General features: G+C 33.8%; 1 protein-coding gene and 1 long non-coding RNA gene across 3 annotated transcripts in view; one reads left to right on the forward strand and one right to left on the reverse strand.

The window, feature by feature from the left end:
• The window catches only part of LOC128224115 (speckle-type POZ protein-like), a 29755-nt gene extending 10555 nt beyond the window's left edge, over positions 1 to 19200 (reverse strand). The window contains exons 1-2 of one of the 2 annotated variants that reach the window (XM_052933801.1): positions 18667 to 19200; positions 14599 to 15898 (exon numbers count right to left, since the gene is read on the reverse strand). In XM_052933801.1, the coding sequence (XP_052789761.1) occupies positions 15588 to 15898; positions 18667 to 19006 (651 nt within the window). In that variant the 5' untranslated portion in view covers positions 19007 to 19200 and the 3' untranslated portion in view covers positions 14599 to 15587. Of the gene's footprint in view, positions 1 to 14598; positions 15899 to 18666 lie in introns of those variants that run through there. The other variant, XM_052933800.1, reaches the window with a different exon arrangement.
• LOC128224116 (uncharacterized) lies at positions 802 to 12367 on the forward strand. The gene is made up of 3 exons (XR_008259437.1): positions 802 to 937; positions 7630 to 8033; positions 10214 to 12367. It is a non-coding gene; the product is annotated as an uncharacterized LOC128224116 (long non-coding RNA).
• Positions 19201 to 20439: the final 1239 nt, after the last annotated feature.

Consider the following 20439-nt stretch of genomic DNA (forward strand, 5'->3'; position numbering starts at 1 on the left):
TTCGGGCCCCAGCGGGGTTTTCGCAGAAAAACACGGGGTTTTTCACTATCCCGCGGGATTTTTCTCCCGTTTTTCAAAAGCTGGGGAAAAATCCCGCGGGGTTTCAGTAATACACGATTCAAGTTATTTTAGCTCAAAACAACATCTTATATCAAAAGGAGCATTATGCTTCGACACCGGAAGTGAAATAACGCGAAACAAAAAAAACCCGCTTTTCAGTACGGGGTTTTTCTCCTGCGGGATAAAACTCCAAGATTTTACCGATAATGCAAAATCCGTAAAAACCCCACTTCTAAGCTAGTATATTATTGTTATGATGTTAATTATCACTTGTTTAAGGATTTTGAAATACTTGTTTTATATTTAAAGAACAATAGAAATTTTATGAATGTTTTTTACGGGAGAAAAACCCAGCAAAACCTGTTTTGACTATTTATGATTTAAACGCGATTATTGCACTTCATTTAAAGCAAAAACAAATGTTACTACATATGTATCTTATATGTTTAATATAACAACCATGTTAGTTATGTAAATGATATTATTAAAGGTAATTTAACTAATTTCGAAACTTATGAAATAGTGTAATGTAACCTTTTTAAAAAAAATCTTCCTTTTTTAACCGTCTTTAAAAATACTGCAGGAATGAAAATTATACGTAACGTTAAAGAGTTGTAACGTTAATAAGATGATATTGCTTAAAATTGTTTAATTATTGGTACTTGAATCTGACTTTAAACCGGTTTAACACAAACATACAATTACAATAATCAATACCAGGGTACATGTATCATGCTGGAAAATTACGAATGTGTCAGACGAATTATTTTGTTTTTTCATAGAAGATAAACAAAATCATCGAGCTTTGCAGAACGATGAATCAGACTGACTGAATGACACTAAGTTTTGCAAAATGGATATATCCCTAACTTCCATGGTAAGTCATATATATTTTATTCTATTGCATTTTTGTGTGGCTTGTTGAATATGTATCAGCTAAGAACACAGGTAGATCTACTTGACACAAACAATTTTAATAAGAATATCTTAATACACTTATCCCATATATAAGGCGATTATTGATTATGTGACTTGCACCTGTGGCTAAGAAGTAGGACAACTCTTGGTTATGCACCAGTCAGTTGTACCCCCCCCCCCCCCCCCAGTCCAGGGAATGGCAGGGACTTTGACTTTCGGTCCAGCTAAGCCCGGGCAAAGGCCCATTTTCCCCAGCTATCCCCGGTATACACCCAGTCTCGGGTAATCACGGCCTCCCCAGTTCCGGAGAATAGAGGGGACTTTGACTTTCTGTCCAGCCAAGCCCGGGTAAAATCCTTGTCCTACAGGGACGAATTGCCGGTAAAATCCCTGCCAAATGATCCCGTACCCCAAGGACCCTAGGTAAGGCCTCCGGTAATCACAGCCTTCCCAGGTCCGGAGAAAAGCGGGGACTTTGGCTTTCTGTCAAGCCAAGCCCAGGTAAAATCCTTGTCCTGCGGGGACAAACTGCCGATAAAATCCCTGCCAAATGATCCCGTACCCCAAGTAGTCCAAATAATTGTAAGTTGACAGATTTTTTTATGATTTTTGATATGGCAAATCCTTAATGTACAAATTGTTTTGTACCAAAAGTGGGTAGTTGTTCCGGGTTAAAGCATATTGCGTCCATTAAATATCATAAAAACAAGTTATATTACCAGATTATGTTATTTTATAATAGTTCCGTACACAAAAAATAAGTATCCAACGAATAATTATGAGTTTGACGGTCTATCTCGAAGCTTGTCGGATGTGGCCTACTTATTACGATTGTGTCGAGTTGTTCCGTTTGGCATAATTGTTGTCTGTGTCAGTCAACTTTCATTTTATTGGAAAGGTAAATGTGTTTTAATGCATTTAATGCTTGTTTTGTGCAAAATAACTTCTTTTACATGTATGGTAAATTATGAATATAAACCTTTATGATCAATTTCAACCATAAAATACTGCACTTAATACAATTTCAATATTTTTCAAACACCTCTGGTTTTTACACAAACCCGTTTAGACATTAGGGATTGGAAGAAACCCGTATAACACGTCTATTATTTTAGACTTGTACCCCAAGGACCCTAGGTAAGGCCTCTGGTATTCATGGCCTCCCCACTCTCCTAAAAAAAACGGTGAGAAAAAACAACATTAATTATTAAAAGTATTTATTCTTTTCATGAAAGTCTTTTGCCTGTAATTGCGCATTCAACATCCTAATGCAATATAAACTGTCATGATCTGCCCCCAGATTTCAGATTTAGTAAGCTTCTTATGACACAGACAACAGTTTTGCCTTATATATGATCTGCAGGTTGGCGCATGATTATTATATATTAATGGCATATTTAGCTGACTGCAGTGGTCAAAATTGACACCAGCCCAAATTTTATTTAGCAGGGCTTGATAAAAAAATTAATGCCAAGCATTAGTGTTAGCAGTCGGGCTTGTACCTTCAAAAGTCTAATTGGATGACTGACTCAGTATGTGCATGTTTTGACATATTTTTGTTACTGTTTGGACTTTCTGGTAGCATAGTTGTGCTTGTTAGATGTAAATTCTTCCCTCAGAAAAAATGTATCCATGGTGTGTGTTTTTCCATGTAAATGTCATTATAACTATAACTATAGTATATGTCACTGTTATATTGGTCTAAATAACTGTTTCAAAGATGTGATTACTTTCAATGTACTTGTCCTCAGAATTATTAATTTGTAAGTTGTATACATGAATGTAATGTCTGTTCGTGAATAGCTGTTCCCATGGGGTGTATCTCTTCATTGTACTAAATGTCCTTATAACTCTTACTATGTAGTATATGTCAGTGTAATGTTCGTCCTTGAATAACTGACCCCATGGCATGTGTCTTTGTAATGTACCATACATTTTAGAATGACTATTATGATTATTACTATATATTGAAAGTCAAATGTAATGTCCGTCCCTGAATAAATGTCACTATAGTGTCATTTTTTGTTATAAAGTACATTTTAGAATAACTATTTATACTATATTGTATTTAATTGTAATTCTTGTCCCTGAATAACTGTCCCCATGGTGAGATTCTTTGTAGGTACATTTGAGAATACCAATTTCTGGAGTGTGTGTCAATGTTATGTCCGTCCCTGAATAACTGTCACCATTGGGTGTGTCATTACAATGTACATGTCAGAATTACTATTACTATAGTATAATGTCATTTAGTCAATGTATGTTTGTCCCTGAATAACTGTCCCAATGGTTCAATTCTATGTAAAGTAAATGTCAGGATAATTATTAGTATATGGTTATTGTCAAGTGTGATGTATGTCCATAAATATTCAAGTCTCCTCATGGTGTGTGTCTTTGCAATGTTCATGTAAGAATAACTATAACAATATAGTGTATGTCAATTAAGTCTAGTCAATGTAACATCTGTCCCTGAATAACTCAGTCCTCATGGCGCTTGTCTTAAAATGTTAATATGTCAAAATAACTAGTACTTATAAAAGTGTATACATCAATGTAATGTCCGTCCCTGAATAACTGTCCCCATGGCATTTGTTGTTACAATGATAATGGCAGAATAACTATTCCTATAATGTATGTCAATGAAATGTCTATCCCTGAAATCCCTGTCCCCATGGTGTGTGTCTTTACAATTTTCATATCAGAATAACTATTTTTATAGTGTATGTCAATGTAATGTCCGTCCCTTATTAACTGTCCCCATGGGGTATGTCTTTGCAATGTTCATAAATTTCAGAATAACTATTTCTATATAGTGTATGTCAATTTAGTGTGACAGGCCCTGATTAACTTTCCCCATAGTGTGTGTCTTTGCAATGTTCATATCAGAATTACTATTTCTATAGTGGTGTTAATGTAATGTCCGTCCCTGATTAACTGTCCCCATGTAGGGATTCTATGTAAAGTACACATCAGGATAATTAATTACTGTATTGTTTATCAGTGTTATGTCTGTCCCTAATTAAGTCACCCTAAGGGTGTCTGGTGTGTGTCTTTGCAATGTTCATGTCAGAAATACTATTAGCATAGTGTATGTAAATGTAATGTCCGTCCCAGAGTAACTGTCACCATGTAGCGATTCTGTGTAAAGTACATGTCAGGATAACTAATTACTATATAATTGTATGCCAATGTTATATCCCTAAATAAGTCTCCCCATGGATGCACCAGTCAATTGTATCCACGCTCCCCACCCCCACCCACGTCCGGGGGTATACCGGGGATAGCTGGAGAAAAGGGCCGTGTTTTTACTTTCCAGGTGGTCCCGCAGGACCGGGTGACCGCGGTGGTTTTGTCATAGGGCCAAATTAAGCCAAGATTGGGCCTTATATAGAGTCTCTGGGGTGTGGGGGCATTTGGACGGGGTTTAACCATCAGTTCGTGCCCGCAGGGCGGGGATTTTACCCGGGGTCGGCTGGACCTAAAGTCAAAGTCCCGGCTATTCCCCGGACCTGGGGGGGCTGTGGTTACAATTGACTGGTGAATTATAATGTCAGTCCCTAAATAAGTCTTCCCATTGGCGTGACTGTCATGGTAATGTACATGTACCGGTAATTATTACTTTAGTATATTATTTTAAAACTAACAGAAGGATGTCAAAATGACTTAATTAATTACACCATGATAAATGATAATATATCATGAGTGGATGGTACTCTGAAATTGCAGACACTAATATTATTTTTTTTAGTTGAAAGATTTTACTATTGTTAAAGTGACTGGAATAAACAGAATTTATGATGAAATGGGTCTCATTTTCCTACATGCCTTGGCGAAACAAAATAATCCGCTGAGTTCTCTCCATTCCTTGAAGCTGTCAAATAAGTTCATATTTGGATTATAAATATCTTAAATATATATGTCTAATGTCTACACTCATGCACAATATTTTGCTAAGAATTGGGCGCAAGTCCGCTAACGCGTTCACAGGGGGTACTTTGAATGACTGGGGAATAGCACAGTAGCGCCCCTAGTGTGCCTCCTTGTTTTCAGTTCCTACTGAAAGATTACTGTTGGTCAGCCTTAGAGTATTTGAGGTTGGCTGATGTAGTTTTTCCAACAGTCAGAGACTTCTGTTCAGGATTTCCACTCCTTTATTCTAAGAATAGTGTTCCTTTTAAATCAGCGATAACAAATAACACAATTGCAATTGCAAATCCAGTCTATTTCATGTATAGTTATATGAATTTTTCATATGTGGCAGGTCTATTTTAGAAGTCTTTTGTTTATAATTGTCTCTGTGGCTGCATTTATGCCACTCTGATCCTGTTGTCGTTGAGATAATGAAGATACAATTCTCTATTAACAAAAAGTCCACAATTAGAAAAAAGTAGGAGAAAACATAATTAAACTTTTCAAAAAAAAAAAAAATCTTAATCAAGATATGGAAAGGGCCCTTTAAAAATAATAATAATAACCTAATTAAACTTAAAATTAAAAACAAAAAGTAAGACTTGTTAATTACTCTAAAATCTAGGTGTTAGATGACATTAAAGCTGCACTCTCACAGATATATATACCATTTTGACAACTTTTTTTTGTTTGTCTTGGAAAGAGCAAATTTCTGCCTAGATATCTGCAAATAAATTTATGATTGCTGACAAAATCAGATCGTAGATTTTCACATTTTTTCTGTTTGAAAAATTGATGTTTTTTAAGGAAAATGCATATTATATCATTTTTGGATTTTTTGTTAGTAGTTTTATTTATATAACTGGTTCCATGGATTTTTGCAAAAATTGGCTGGTTTCAAGGCAAACAATAAAAAGTTGTCAAAACGTTCAATCTGTGAGAGTGCAGCTTTAAGTGCACTGTACAAAGAAAGCTGGTAAAAATAATGAATAAACACTTAAAGCAAACTTATGTTTAAACTGGGACCAATAATATGTTATCTTACTCCCAGGTTTAAACAATTGCATATAATAACAATAATTATAGTTTTGTCTGGCTTTTCTTACACAAATAGAAACTATTTTTTTAATCAAACAAAAGACATTAAAACTGCATATCCAGAATATCCTTGAAATAATATCAAATGCCAAAATAAAATGTACAAAAAAAAACAAAAAACATCTGAATTAAATAACAATTAGCCACTTTAGCAAAATGGAGAATTATACATTTAAGATATTCACATAAAATTCACCTCAATTTTTCCTTTCCATATGATTATATATATTTCTTATTTTTTTCCCTCTTTGCTATTAGCCTATAAATCAACATGACCATAAGCAATTATTTTAATAAATTCTGTGAAATGCTATGAAATTGAAGTTCAATTCTAAATTGACAATCATGTATCTCTTCCAATATTATAAGGATTTATATTTTAAGCATAATTAAGGAACATGTATTTTGATCAATTAAAGTGCATAACTGCAGATTATGTTTATTATCTTAAATAAATTATAAGCCTATTCATAATCATATTTATAGCACCATTTTCAGAATAATGATTGTCACATTAACCAGGCTTTCCCTGTATAAAACTGTCATTCATAAAGAACATTAAAAGGCAATTTTAACTCAGCCAATCAGATGTCAAAAACAGTGAAAGGGGCAATGTCAAGTCCAGTGAAAGGGGCGGAGCTAAGATAAATACTGACATGAAATGTAGATGGATCTTACCAACTGAGGAACTATTTTGATTTTCCTCATTTGCTTGTAATAAAAATTAAACTTTTACATTGATACACATTTATCAATATATTATTGAATATAAAAGTGAATTATAAAAGCAAAATAATGACACCAAACATGACACATCTTGCATAAAGATTAGCATTTTGATAAACTTCCTGGAATTGTTATAATCAAAATACCTTGCACCAATATATCAAATCCTACTCCCACACAATGCAATGTAATAAAGTAAAAATATATACAGTATGCAGCAAAACTGTCGTCAAATTAAATCCTTGATTAGGCGAAACAAATATTCTTAGTTTCTACTAACATCCCCCCAAAAAAGGGTAGATAGGTAGGCATTACTTTTTTTGGACGATCATAATTCTTTAGCAAACTGACCTGTATCAGGGTATTATTTTAGGTCTCTGAAAAAAGGCATTTTGATCAAAACGCAAAAAAAAAAATAGGAAGAAAAAAATAAATTCAGATGGGTGTAAACAAAGATTTGTATAAGCCTTATTATGTCCATGTTGTCATATCAGTGATCAAAATAATCACAAGCCCACAAGCCCTGCAAATGTAAAGTTCTTTCTTGGTTGTCAGGGACCCAAGGCCCACTTCAACTCTTGATTTATGGTAGGTTCTGTTGAAAGTGTTTGAAGCAAAATACTAGTTTAAAAATATTGGCTTTAAAGGTCTCCATAGTAACACTTCTAAACCTAACAAATGGAGTGAATTAGGGGGTTAATTGGGGGTAATAAAACACATCTTGATAGTGACAATTTAAGTTTTAATCTTTCAAGTGGTGGTTCAACTAAGGAGGGATATATATATATATTCTGTAACATTCTAAACTTTAGCATAAAATGTTAACTTAAATTGAATAAGAAAAAATATAATTAAAATGTGAAACTTTTTTGTCATTTAAAAAAACTTGTCACAGCTTCACATTCTCTTATTTTTAAGGCCTTCGACATATTTGAGTGGGATCCTGAAACAACCCCTGACCCAACAACTTAATTTACAAGAACAACCCTGCGTATAAGAACTACAATACTTCTGACAAAAACAAACAAAAGCAACTCCAGATTTATGAACAACTCTGATTACTAGAACATGCATGAACACCAACCCCATCTTCAAGAACAACAACTTCAACCCCAGAACATCAACACTTCCTGCAGGGACAACTACAAAAACATTGGCTTCAAGAACAAATTCATCCTAAACACAAACATCAGCAACAACAGCTACCCGAATAAAACTACTCGAACTACAAGAACACCAGCAACACACTCTTTAAGAACACCAGCATCATCATCTTCTTCTAGACTTGCAAATGCAACAAACACCAAAGACAAAGTTGAATGGTATGTATATATGAATGCAAAGTTTTGACATACACATGTATAAGATATAGTTATTTGTCTTATTCCGTAAATATGACCTACTCATTAGAACGTCATTGATTAAATTATGTAATTGAATAAAACTAAACAATCAATTTGCTATCATGGATTCTTTAAGTCAATGAGCATATGACTTTTTTATTGTCTTTTTATTTTGTTAATGTCTCAAAAAAGAATGACTACCTCAAGTTGGCTGATTTCCATTAGATTTGAAACATTATTGAAGTATTCAACAATATATTTTGAATAGGCTTTTTTTATTGAAGATTATGTTCATGCAACATACCTACTTTATTTGTGTGCAATGTAGCCATAAACTTAAAGGGACTAGACACCAGGTTGGCAAGTACAGTATTTCTTCAAAATAAGCCTAGAACTGTCGATGTGATCATTTAGAAGGCTGATAATACAAAAGGGTTATTAGTACTGTGTTTTGATCCGGGAGGTTGTATTTAACTTGAGTGGATTTTTGCAGATTCGGATTTCACAAGGCACAAGCCTCCCGGATCAAAACGCCATACTAATAAGCCTTTTATTATATATACATTACTAATTTACTTGTAACATCACTTAAAGGCCACATGTTTTCATAATAAATGTCATTTTAAAGGGTCTGTCTCACAGATGATGAAATAGCGAAAAAAACAAATTGTCGAAAAATGACATAAACTTGGCATCGATGTGTACAATGCATTGAAACGTACTAATTGAAGTACCACATAGTTTACAATTTATTTAAGTTTAGCAGTTACTTAGTATTTTTCCATTAAAAAAGATTACTGGGTATTTGTTCAAGGTAGAATTCATTCAATCATGCGTGATTGGCTAGAAGGTGTTATCACGTGAAGTTGGACTTCAATTTTTGCGACGCGGGGTCTCCGACACAATCTTTTTTTACAATTATGACATCAAACGTAACACATTCTATTAGATAATTTTCCTGAGATTCGTTACAGAAAAAACTTTTTTTGGTGCAAATCTGTGACACAGTCCCTTTAAGGACACATTATTTTGTTTTATGACATCATTTTAACATCACGCAATGACACTTGTAAAGTTGTTGTGACGTGACGTCACAAGAGTTGAAAACGGCTGTAGTGTACTAGAGTGGAATACAGCCTACCATATTTTGCGATATGTATTACGTGTGGATAAATGATGGGTATATATATAATAAATAATTTTACATGATTAAAATAAACAGAGCAATCATTTGACTATCTCATTTGGGTTTCATTGTGTAAAAATAGTGAATTAAGTTTTCCAAGTTTATATTATATCCATTTATGAATACAGATAAATATACTGATGCTTTTTTAAACTTACTGGGATATTATATGTGGTAAACACACCCCAGAAAGTTTCATATTGACAATATGTGCAAAAGCTGTGAAATTATGTGTCTTAAGCAATGTTATATAGCTATTAAAGTAAGATTAAAAGTTATACACTAGTATATCAATCGTATGTAAGTTTTTGACAGTTATCTATTTTTTTGCAATTGTATCATCTGGTGTCTAGTCCCTTTAATAAACACTGTTAAATTCATACATTATTGAAAAAAAATGACAAGCAGCAATTGTCATCACTTGATTGTTATCCTTACCTAATGGGGTTAAGTTTTGCGTTCAGGTCAGTTACATGGAAACTATCAAAGTTGTCACTTTGAAACTTGGGGAACTTGTACATCTTATACCCTTCTTCACATTATACCCTAAAGATATTGAGTCTCACCTGTTTTTAGGGTAAAAAACGTGAATTTTGGTTGATTTTGAGAAATGGACACTAAGCTTCTTCATAGAAAATGAAAGGATTATGCCTTCAATATATCAAACTCATTTGGAAGGGAATGGGGAGGATGGGGGATATTTTAGTATTTGTGGACTATAGTCTAATTATTTTAAGTTTAATAAAATAATGTGCTTAGAAGGCGGCTTACAAGCAAACTATCAGAGCTATCACTTTTAAACATTGGAATATTCACTTTCAAATGTATAATATGAAATAAATTTACAATAAAAGGATATAATCAGACGAGCGTTCAGAACCCGCAGGTGGTGCTCTTGTCATATGCCAAATGTGCTGGTATAAACATTGGCCATTTTTGTGTGAAATTAAAATTTTCCTTTCTTAAATTGCAGGCTAACTTCAATGGAGAGGACAGAGTAATGGCAAAAAGAGGATCATTATAAAGAGAGGAGGAAGAGGGATATGTAAAGAGTGTTCTGAGGCCAGGATATCAGCAGTGCGTTCAGTCAGGCGAGCGTTTACAAAACGCTCGCAAACATTTTGTTTTGTATCTCTGTTGCAACGCAGCGCATATACGTTAAGCGGGAAACGAAACAGCAAACGTTCGCCGCAAACATCTTTACTGAACGCGTTGCAGATTCACGATGGGGGGAGGGGGGGGGCGGTGGAACAATTTTTGAGAATTATTGACATACATGTGTATAAATATATATATATATATATCATGGTAGGAACTGTTTGCCTTGTCAACTGTGACTTAAATATTTAGTTCTTGTGTCAGCCTGTGCTTATCTCAAATATTTAATGACATTTTTTTGGTTTGTTTGATAGACATGATAATTATATAACTATTAAATATGAATGGCAACAATTATAGATAAAACATTGTAACTCATGTTAACTTTATAATAGATAATTAATTGTTTATATGCAATATATATTTAAGGATGCATATTTCTTTTATTCTTGAATCTATTTTTTGTGGGTTTTTTTCATATATCGAAAATATTTTTCATGAATGTGGGTTTTTAATTCATTGTCAGTCTCAGAAGAATTAAACAACTTGTGTTGAATTTATTTGCTAGACTGAAACTAGGCTGTTAATATTGGTCAGACTAATTAAATCAGAGAATAATATGTACAACTAATCGGAGTACTGACCAATAGAGTGAATTTAGTCAATGATGTATGACCCTAAGATTAAGATTGACTTAAAGCTGCACTCTCACAGATTGAAGTGAACTTCTTTATTTTTTGGCTTGGAAAGAGCCAATTTATGCGAAAATGCATGAAAAATAGTGTCATAAGACTGCATACTTTCTTATTTAAGTTCAAGAAGTGATGTTGAATGCCATTACATTAATTTTTCGAACAGAAATCTACAAATCTGCTATCTGATCTTTTGTCAGTAGTCTGATTTGCAAAAAAGAATGTAGAAATTTGCTCATTTAAGACAAAAAAATAGAACAGCTGTCAAAACCGTAAATCTGTGAGTGTGCAGCTTATTTGCATATTTTGAACTTATGTTTCTTCATTCGTTTTTTTTTCATTTTTAAAGTTATTATCAATTTAGATCTTAGAATATTGTTTTTATATTGATTTATAAATATATAACAGTATTATACTAATATCAAAGTAAATTTGTACTGGCCAATTTTAAATGGACAGTTAAAGCTGTACACTCACAGATATACAATTTTTACAACTCTTATATTTTTTGTCTTGGAAAGAGCACATTTTTGCGTAAATATCTGTAAACCAGTGATAAAAGATTGCTGCCAAAATATCAAATTGTGGACTTTCATATTTATGTTTGAAAATTAATGTTTAATTGCATAAGACATCAATTTTTGAACTGAAATATAAAGATCTACAATCTAATTTTTCAGCAGTCTTATTTAACTGTTTTCTATGGAATTTCGAAAACTATGGCTCCAAGACAAAAAATAAAAAAAATGTCAAACGTTCAATTTGTGAGAGTGCAGCTTTAATAAATGGCTAAATGTTGTTGTTTTTTAATTCTGATTTTTATAATAAGTTGATGATCGCCATGTATCATTGATAAAACATGTAAAAAAATAAATAATCTTGTTTATTTTCCAACGCTGTTTTGCATTTAAATTTGCTGACATAATGCTCTCCAAAAACTTCTGATATGTGGTTTTAAAATGTGTGTTCATCCTTTATTCAGCTAGTGGATGGAATTCATTAAACTACTGTATTCAGTACACCATGCAGCTCTTCCAATTGTTTGAAAGCAATTATTTCACAGAATCTGATAATAGAGGGACCGGACTCAAGATTCTACATTGCAAGAAAAAGTGAAAATTGTCAAAATTTATCATCAAACTGTTATGTTTCAACAGTGTACCGTGCACTGAATCTTACTTATGTAATCATATAAGTCGAAATTAACTCACTTTGTCTACCATGTAAATCGAAGTAAATTTAGAAATAGCAATCATGTATTTATCTGTATATATGTTTATGTGACCTTTACATGCTTAAAGTAGATATGATAATACTAATAAACGGGAAAATCATTATGTGCTATTTTTTAAAGATTACTTCTCAGAGAGAGAGACAGTGATGAAATCTTTTAAACACATTAAATGATGTAATATCAGTCTCATAATAATTGGTATTGATTCGGCTAGGCTTGTTTTGAGGTAATATTGAATATCTTGTTTTTGGATCATCTGGTGTCCAAGTCCCTTTAATGTATGTCTGGGTGGGAATCAGTCACCGGGGTCAGCCACCGGGGCTGAGTAGGCGACAATGCTAGTGCATTGTCTATTATGGGTTTAATCCCCATATTGAACACCCTTATCCATACTGTTTTACCAACCTTTTAACATTCAGTATAAAACATTGTGGACACAGGGTATAGATTACAAAAGTATTACATTAGTATTAAATAGGTTGTGTCACTTGTGTGTGTGTCTATGGGGGGAAGATTTTTGTGAAGCAAAAAAAAATTGTAGTCATTAATGGTATTTTTCCTAGACAATAAAATAATTATAGATAATTATTAAAGCTGCACTCTCACACATTGAACGTTTTGACAACTTCTTTAATTTTTGTCATGGAACCTGAAAGTGCATTCAAACCATTCATATAAGACTGCTGACAAAAAAATAGTCACAGATTTTTTCTGTTTCATGCATTTTTCTTGAACCGTAAGAAACGGTTTATAGAGATAAAAGATAAGTTTTCTGACTGAAATTTAAAAATCTGCTATCATATATTTTGACAGCAGTCTTTAACCACTGGTTTCAAGATACCAATAATGGGTAATTCGAAGACAAAAATTAAAAAATCTGTTAAAACGGCAAAACTGTGAGAGTGCAGCTTTAAAATGTTAAGTGGCAGTGAAGGGGAGTGGGGTTTGGGGTTAGTTATCCATTATTTAATCGAAATTATATATCACTTGGTAGTTCTTAAATGAAATTTTAAAGTCTTAAATGAAAGTGATCATGTAGACAATAAATAAACTGGAAGATCACTGATGGCTATAACGGCTGTATATCGACGATGCCGACGGTTACAAACAACTAATTATTAAAATCTGATTTTTTTTATTAAATACACATGTTAACTTAATATTATTGACTCAATATAACTATGTAAAACAACTTCACTTCCTTAACAACATCCAACCGCTGGAAATTGAAATGGCTTTTGTCGGTGTTTTTTTTTCTCGTTAAATAGCATTCCTGATTTTTGCTGGGTTTTTCTCCCGTAAAATATTCATTAAATTAATAGATTTCTCAAATGAAAGAAATGACTCTAGAATAGTCATTCAAATGAGTATTTACATTAAAATAATGTATAAAAGCTTGAATTGATTTCTTTTTTTGCTAAAATGTAGGAATTTTATCCCGCAGGAGAAAAACCCCGTACTAAAAAGCGGGTTTTTTTTGTTTCGCGTTATTTCACTTCCGGTGTCGAAGCATAATGTTTCTTTTGATATAAGATGTTGTTTTGAGCTAAAATAATTTGAATCGTGTATTATTGAAACCCCGCGGGATTTTTCCCCAGCTCTTGAAAAACGGGAGAAAAATCCCGCGGGAGTATGAAAAACCCCGTGTTTTTCTGCAAAAACCCCGCTGGGGCCCGTAGTTGGTAGGTCAATTAGACAAACTTCCAAAAACATTTCGCAAACAAAAAACACCAAAATCACACCTTAATGAAGCCTTCTAACTAAATTATAGGTCAGTATTCGATTACAGCGTATTTAAAGGGTACTTGAGTTTGCGAAATCTAGGATTTGCAAACACAAATTGGAGGTCGTTATATTTGTAGTCAAAATGGAAGATGAAAGAGAAGCAAGCCTAAATGACATGAAATAAAGACGCAGATAAAATATTTTCTCGTGAAAATGTTGAAGTATATAATAAGTTCATATACGAGTGGCGTCCCCTACCGAAAGTGACTTACTTAGGGGATAAAACATTTTGCGAAGCTCTGCTACAATAATAGCATTATGTACACTTTACATACTATAATACACAAATATTCAAAGAAAGCTTTGGTTCATCCCCAAAAGCTCTTGTCTTTCTGTTCGGGTTTGGCTCATTTATCTTTGAATGTTTAATGAAAAACTACATAAACAAGTACATCAGTCGAAAGTATAAGCATAAGCACGATTAATGACACAAGGTTAACGTCAAAGACATAGAAAGCTTTTCGAAAGCTGATTATCGTTAAACTTGTCAGATAGTCAAGACATCGACAATAGATGAATTGAATCTTTCAATTGATTACATGTATGTTAACGTTTTACAACTGGTGTTTCTTTTTGAGCATGATGTATTTGAAATAACAGAGACAAATCATCAATTTTTAATAACAATATAACTACTTCGGAATGTTTAACAATGACTGTAGACTTCAACTTATCAAAGTACAAATATGAGAATAATATACATCACGAGGGCAAATGTTTTAAATGCATAAAGCTTATTTCTCTATGGAATGAAACATTGGAATAATAAAGAATGATTCTGAACTTAAAAAGTACATCATATGATGCATTATGGTAGTTTGAATTGTTTTACATTTGATCAGATTATTTATTTTATTAATACATAATGGTCATAACATCCTACATTGGAACTGAAAGACATTAAACAATTTTAGTTTAATGACAGAAAGAGCACGAAACAACTAAAACAATAGCCACATACAATATTACTTTTTTGCCAATAAAAGAAATATATATATATATATTGAATATATGAAACTTTATCACAGCTGCAGATGATTACAAAATACTTTCATATTTCTTCATCATTGCATCTAAGGTTGCAAAAGTATATAGTTCACTCTCTTTCAAGTATTAGTATTTCATGACCTCTCTTCCTCTTATATCATGTTTGATCTTTTCCGGTAGAAGTTCAAACTCTTCCTTACAAGCTGTTTTCCAACCTTTCGCATCTCTGTCTTCTCTGACTGCCTTAATCGCTGCTTTCTTCATATCCGTGGATTCTTGAGCATATTGATACACCCATCTCAACGTACGTAGGTTTTCTGCCCAATTTTTAGAGCCAGGAAAAGCTAATCCAAATTCAAACGATTTAGTCACGCAAGAAGATGACTGACCGAAAATATCACCTCGAGATGCCGTTGTAGTGCCGAATAATCCTCCTGCAACAGGCTGGTTGTTTTGAGGCTGAATATTGAGCTTTCCTTGAATATGGTTTTTCACTTTTTGAAGGTTATTCCCGCCTACGCATTTCAGCAGATCTTTCGAATCTGCTTTGTTTATTTCATGACTTTTAATCGCCTTCTTATCAATGACCCTCTCCGCTTTATCTGAAATAGCATGGACCTTTGCTGCTGCCTCTCTGTCTGCCAGTGTAACCCAGACGCTATACCAATACAGCGTGCTTGCAATTTATCAAGGTGACACGTTTCAGCTATCACTAGATGGCGAAACATCTTCATACAGCAGTCAGGAGAAGTGGGATCCTCCCATTTAGACACTTCCTTCAACAGAACCTGCTCACAAACGGTTTTCAGATGCTCAACTTGGTATTCGTTAGCGAGATAAACGACCTCGTAAACGCTTTTCACTGAAAATAGAAAACCATACTTATCAGAAAAGGGAACTGTAAAAAGACTTCTGCATATTAAATCACTGACGATTCAGAGTTAATGCTCTGTAAACTGTTCAGTGTAGACTGAAGTTAATATCCAATCGGAACAGCTAGTTTATACACGTTGCTTATTCAACTAAAATTATTCGGAACGTAGAGTATTTTAACTCTGCTTATACCATCACATTCGTAAGAGCGAGTAGGTGTATTTTATTATGACAACTCACTGTCGGAACAGATAATTGCTGATAAAACTCACACATACAATCGGAAGAAGGGTTGTTGTAACCCACATTCGGAAACAGACGTGATTCCACGTAGCTTCTACAACTCACACTCAGAATAGCGAGTGTGAATACGTTGCTATTATAACTCACTGTCGCTACAGCAAGTGTGAACACATGGCTAACTCAACTTAAATTTGGCCAAGCGATTATATACACGCTGTTAATATAGCTCATATTCGGAACATCGACTCTGTTCACGTTGTGAATACAACTCCCTGTTGGAAATATGAGTTTCTACACGTCGCTTATACAACTTGCATCTTGACAAGTGTGGTTTGCACACGCTGCTTCTACAACTCACGTTCGGAACATCGAGTGTGTACACGTACTAATACAACTCAATGTCGTAACAGCGAGTGTGTACATTCCATGTCGAAAGAGCGAATGTGTTCATGTTGCAAATACAAATCAGCAAAACGGAACAGCGAGTGTGTACACGTTGCTTATTTAACTGCCTCTCGGAACAGTGAGTGTGTACGCGTTGCTTATTCAACTGAATGTCGGAACATTAAGGGTGTACACGTTGTTTATTCAACTCACTGTCGGACAAGGAAGTGTGTTCACTTTGCTTATTCATCTCACTATCGGAACAGCGAGTGTGTACACGTTGCTTATTTAACTGACTGTCGGAACAGTGAGTGTGTACGCGTTGCTTATTCAACTGAATGTCGGAACAGTGTGTACACGCTGTTTATTCAACTGACTGTCGGAAATGTACACGTTGCTTTTACAAATCACTGTCGGACAAGGGGGTGTGTACACGTTGCTATTACAAATCACCGTCGGAAATGTGAATGTGTACACGTTGCTATTTCAAATCACTGTCGGACAAGGGAGTGTGTTCACGTTGCTTATTCAGATCACTGTCGGAAATGTGAATGCGTACACGTTGCTTATTCAAATCACAGTCGGAAATGTGACGGAACAGCGAGTGTGTACACGTTCAAATACAACTCACTGCCGATACAGCGAGTAAAAAGACGTTGCAAATACAAAAATGTACAACTCAATGCCGAAATAGCGAGTGGGTACACGTTGCGAATACAATTTACAGCCGAAACATCGAACGCGTTTATGTTGCTCATACAAATCACATTCGGAACAGCGAGTGATTACACGTTCCTAATACGACTCTCTGTCGGACAAGTGAATGTTGACACGTTGCTTATACAGCCCACTGGGACGTATAATTGCGAATTAGGTATATGAATAGATATCATTGAATAATATTGTTGTGTCCGGACATTTACGACAAATATAATCCACTGACATTTTCAGGGCTTATTGTTTGAGAAAGTGACTGTACACAAGCTTATTCACTTAATTCAGAATTAGTTACACTTAACAATTGACCGCCCTTACCACATTCCACAGTAATTTGTTCAAACAATCTCCGGAGGGATAAAAACATCTAAACTAATTACTGTCTAATATTACCATAAGTACAATTTACTCCAGCCGGCACTGACATATATTATTTAATTTATAAGGACTTTAATAGCTCAATGTATCATTTCACTAACGTGTATACGTCATGTTGTGTGTATTTTCTTAACCTCTGGTGCGATTATATATAGCCATATTTTTATATTTTTGGTTTCGCAAGCTTTTACTGTTTGTCAATGTCAGCCATATTTGTTTATATTGTTAATCCTCGCTTCTCTCAATGGTGAGGTTTAAGATTTATTATGTAAAATAAGAAAATTTATCTTTTTAACACTGTTTTTTGTTTGAATTCAAAAGATAAGGCTTCGTGTATGCCTCTATGTGTGAAAAACTAATTTTAAAAAAGATAGCTTGGCATGCCATTGCCATCATTTTTTGGACACTGCCGTCCTTTTGAGTGACACTAGCGTTCTGTCAAGCTCAATCGTGGCAGTGTATGTGCGAGAGTTTATAAGCGCCACAATATTTCGTAGCAGGGAAACCACAGTGAGCTTTTGATCGAAACCCCTTCACGTTAAAGGGACTCGCTCATGCTAAATAGTTTACTGTATTCGACTCTCGTCCATATAACAGAACAGAACAGAATGTGTATTTAACTTAAGCATATACTGCCCATCTATATAAACTAAAATTGAAAAGAAATGTCATTTAGTAATGATAAAAAATTAATCACAATGGAATTTCTAACATAATATCATATCTCGTCCATATTACAGTAACAAAAAGGTATTACATAGGTTAAAGTTATTTAAAAGGTATAGAATAGTTTATAACCGCAGGACATAGTTTTCTTAGGGCGCAAACTCAACAGTATTTAGGATATGTTACACATTCATAATGATATGCATACATTTTATAAAACAAAATAATAATTAATTTCGTAAGCATCATGATATTCAATTCAGGAAAAAAAAAGTGAAGTGGAATTTTGCAAATATAATTTTTGTCTAACTGAAACCCGTAGGTAGGATATTTGACGTACATGTTAAAAATAACGTAAGGTGTACCTACCTGTCACTTGCTCTTTGGTGTTAGGATAGATGCATTTGAGAAAATGTACGAATGTTTGCAACTTTTTATCAGGAAGAGGTATTTCAGATTTTTCTTTCTCCTGGAAGTCGCTTTGAAACATAGCCAGGAAAACTGGAGACGAAAACGCCAATACGGCCTTGGTAACTGGAATCCTGCGACCTTCAACAACAAGCGTAACATCCGCCAAGCCGTTTGATTCACCAAACATAGACACATCAACAGCTGAAGTTGTTCCTGACAGTGTATGACCTAAACCTTCAGATTTTGGAGAATTATCTTCATCCGATATTCCTTTGTTGTCGTTATTTACAAATGCCATGCTAACTGTCAAGATTGCTTAAGTAAAATATCCAAATTAATATGACATTTACAAAGTCCAAAGTATTAACAATATGCAAAATCAAGCTTTACGGCATGAGACAAGAATTATCGACTCATATCATAAGGTACCTGTGTTACCAAATAACAAACGTATATTTTTGGAAAAAACGAAATCGAAAGTGTTATTCACACTTTCTGTAAATCGAAACCGAAAGTGGACATTTTTTTTGGAAAAGGAGTATTAATTTTCGACAATTTTATAAGACTCGCTGTTAACGATGTGTTAAGTGCTGTTTACAAACTATTAGGCCTTTCCTAGCCGGGTTAATTTCATTTGTCCAGGGTTCATTTTCATAAAGCATCTTAGTGAAAATGTCAACTTATTTTTAAATTGAAAGCAAAACAATAATGTTAACATCAAAAAACATATGAAAATAAGCAAGAACAAATATTCAAATATTAAAGGAAATTTGATGACAAATGAAAGAGGATATCTAAAATACTAATTGTTACCATTTCGAATAATTATTATCACTAAGGTGAATATTTCACTAAGATGCTGTATGAAAACGGTCCCAGATATTTTAATTTGATTTTTATGAATGATTGATGTAGAATGAAAATGAAATGATTTAAGGTTAATATAAGGATTACACTTTGTCTCGGGGACATTCATGTACACCAGAATGACCTATGTTAATATCCTATGTCTCACTAAGTATCTATTAACAAAATAACCAAAAAAACAACAACACTCACTGATATGAATTGCCCTTTTTGCCCAGGTTCGTATAGAAGTCCCCGAAATAAATATATATATATATATAGCAATGTGCATATTACAGTATTTTATCAGTTTGTGTGTCTGGTATGGTTCTATGTCGTATATTGTTTTGTATTGTCTGTGTATCGTCGTGTTTAGTCTTGTGCTATGTGGTTATTGTCCTATTTGCGTTACTGTCCGTCAATGTTCGTCAATGTCCGTCAATGTCCGTCTATGTCCGAGTGCGTCAGAGCGTGAATACTGGTTATGCGAGTTTGTCTAAATTTATAAGACTGATTGATTGGTTCATAATGCATTTCCCCTTTTTCCCGCTTCATTGCACACGCCCTTATTTACATAATTATACACATATATCATTCCGTTCTGAATCGTCATCGACGCAAGTCAAGATTACAATTGTAACAGTTGTTACTATTTATTTAATATTCGCTCTTATCTTTGAGCTGAAACATTTAACTCATTTATTTAATATTCGCTCTTATCTTTGAGCTGAAATATTCTTTCATATATAATTATTATTTAGACGTGCTTGGTAAGTTTATTACTCATAATTCTTAGAATGTTTTATGTATTTAACCACGAAGTCTCCCTTGATCTATTTACCGATCACTGTCCATTGTCTTTGTATTTGAGTTATTAATAATATG

This window comes from Mya arenaria, chromosome 17 (genome assembly GCF_026914265.1).
Source record: "Mya arenaria isolate MELC-2E11 chromosome 17, ASM2691426v1".
NCBI classification, from domain to species: Eukaryota; Metazoa; Mollusca; class Bivalvia; order Myida; family Myidae; genus Mya; species Mya arenaria.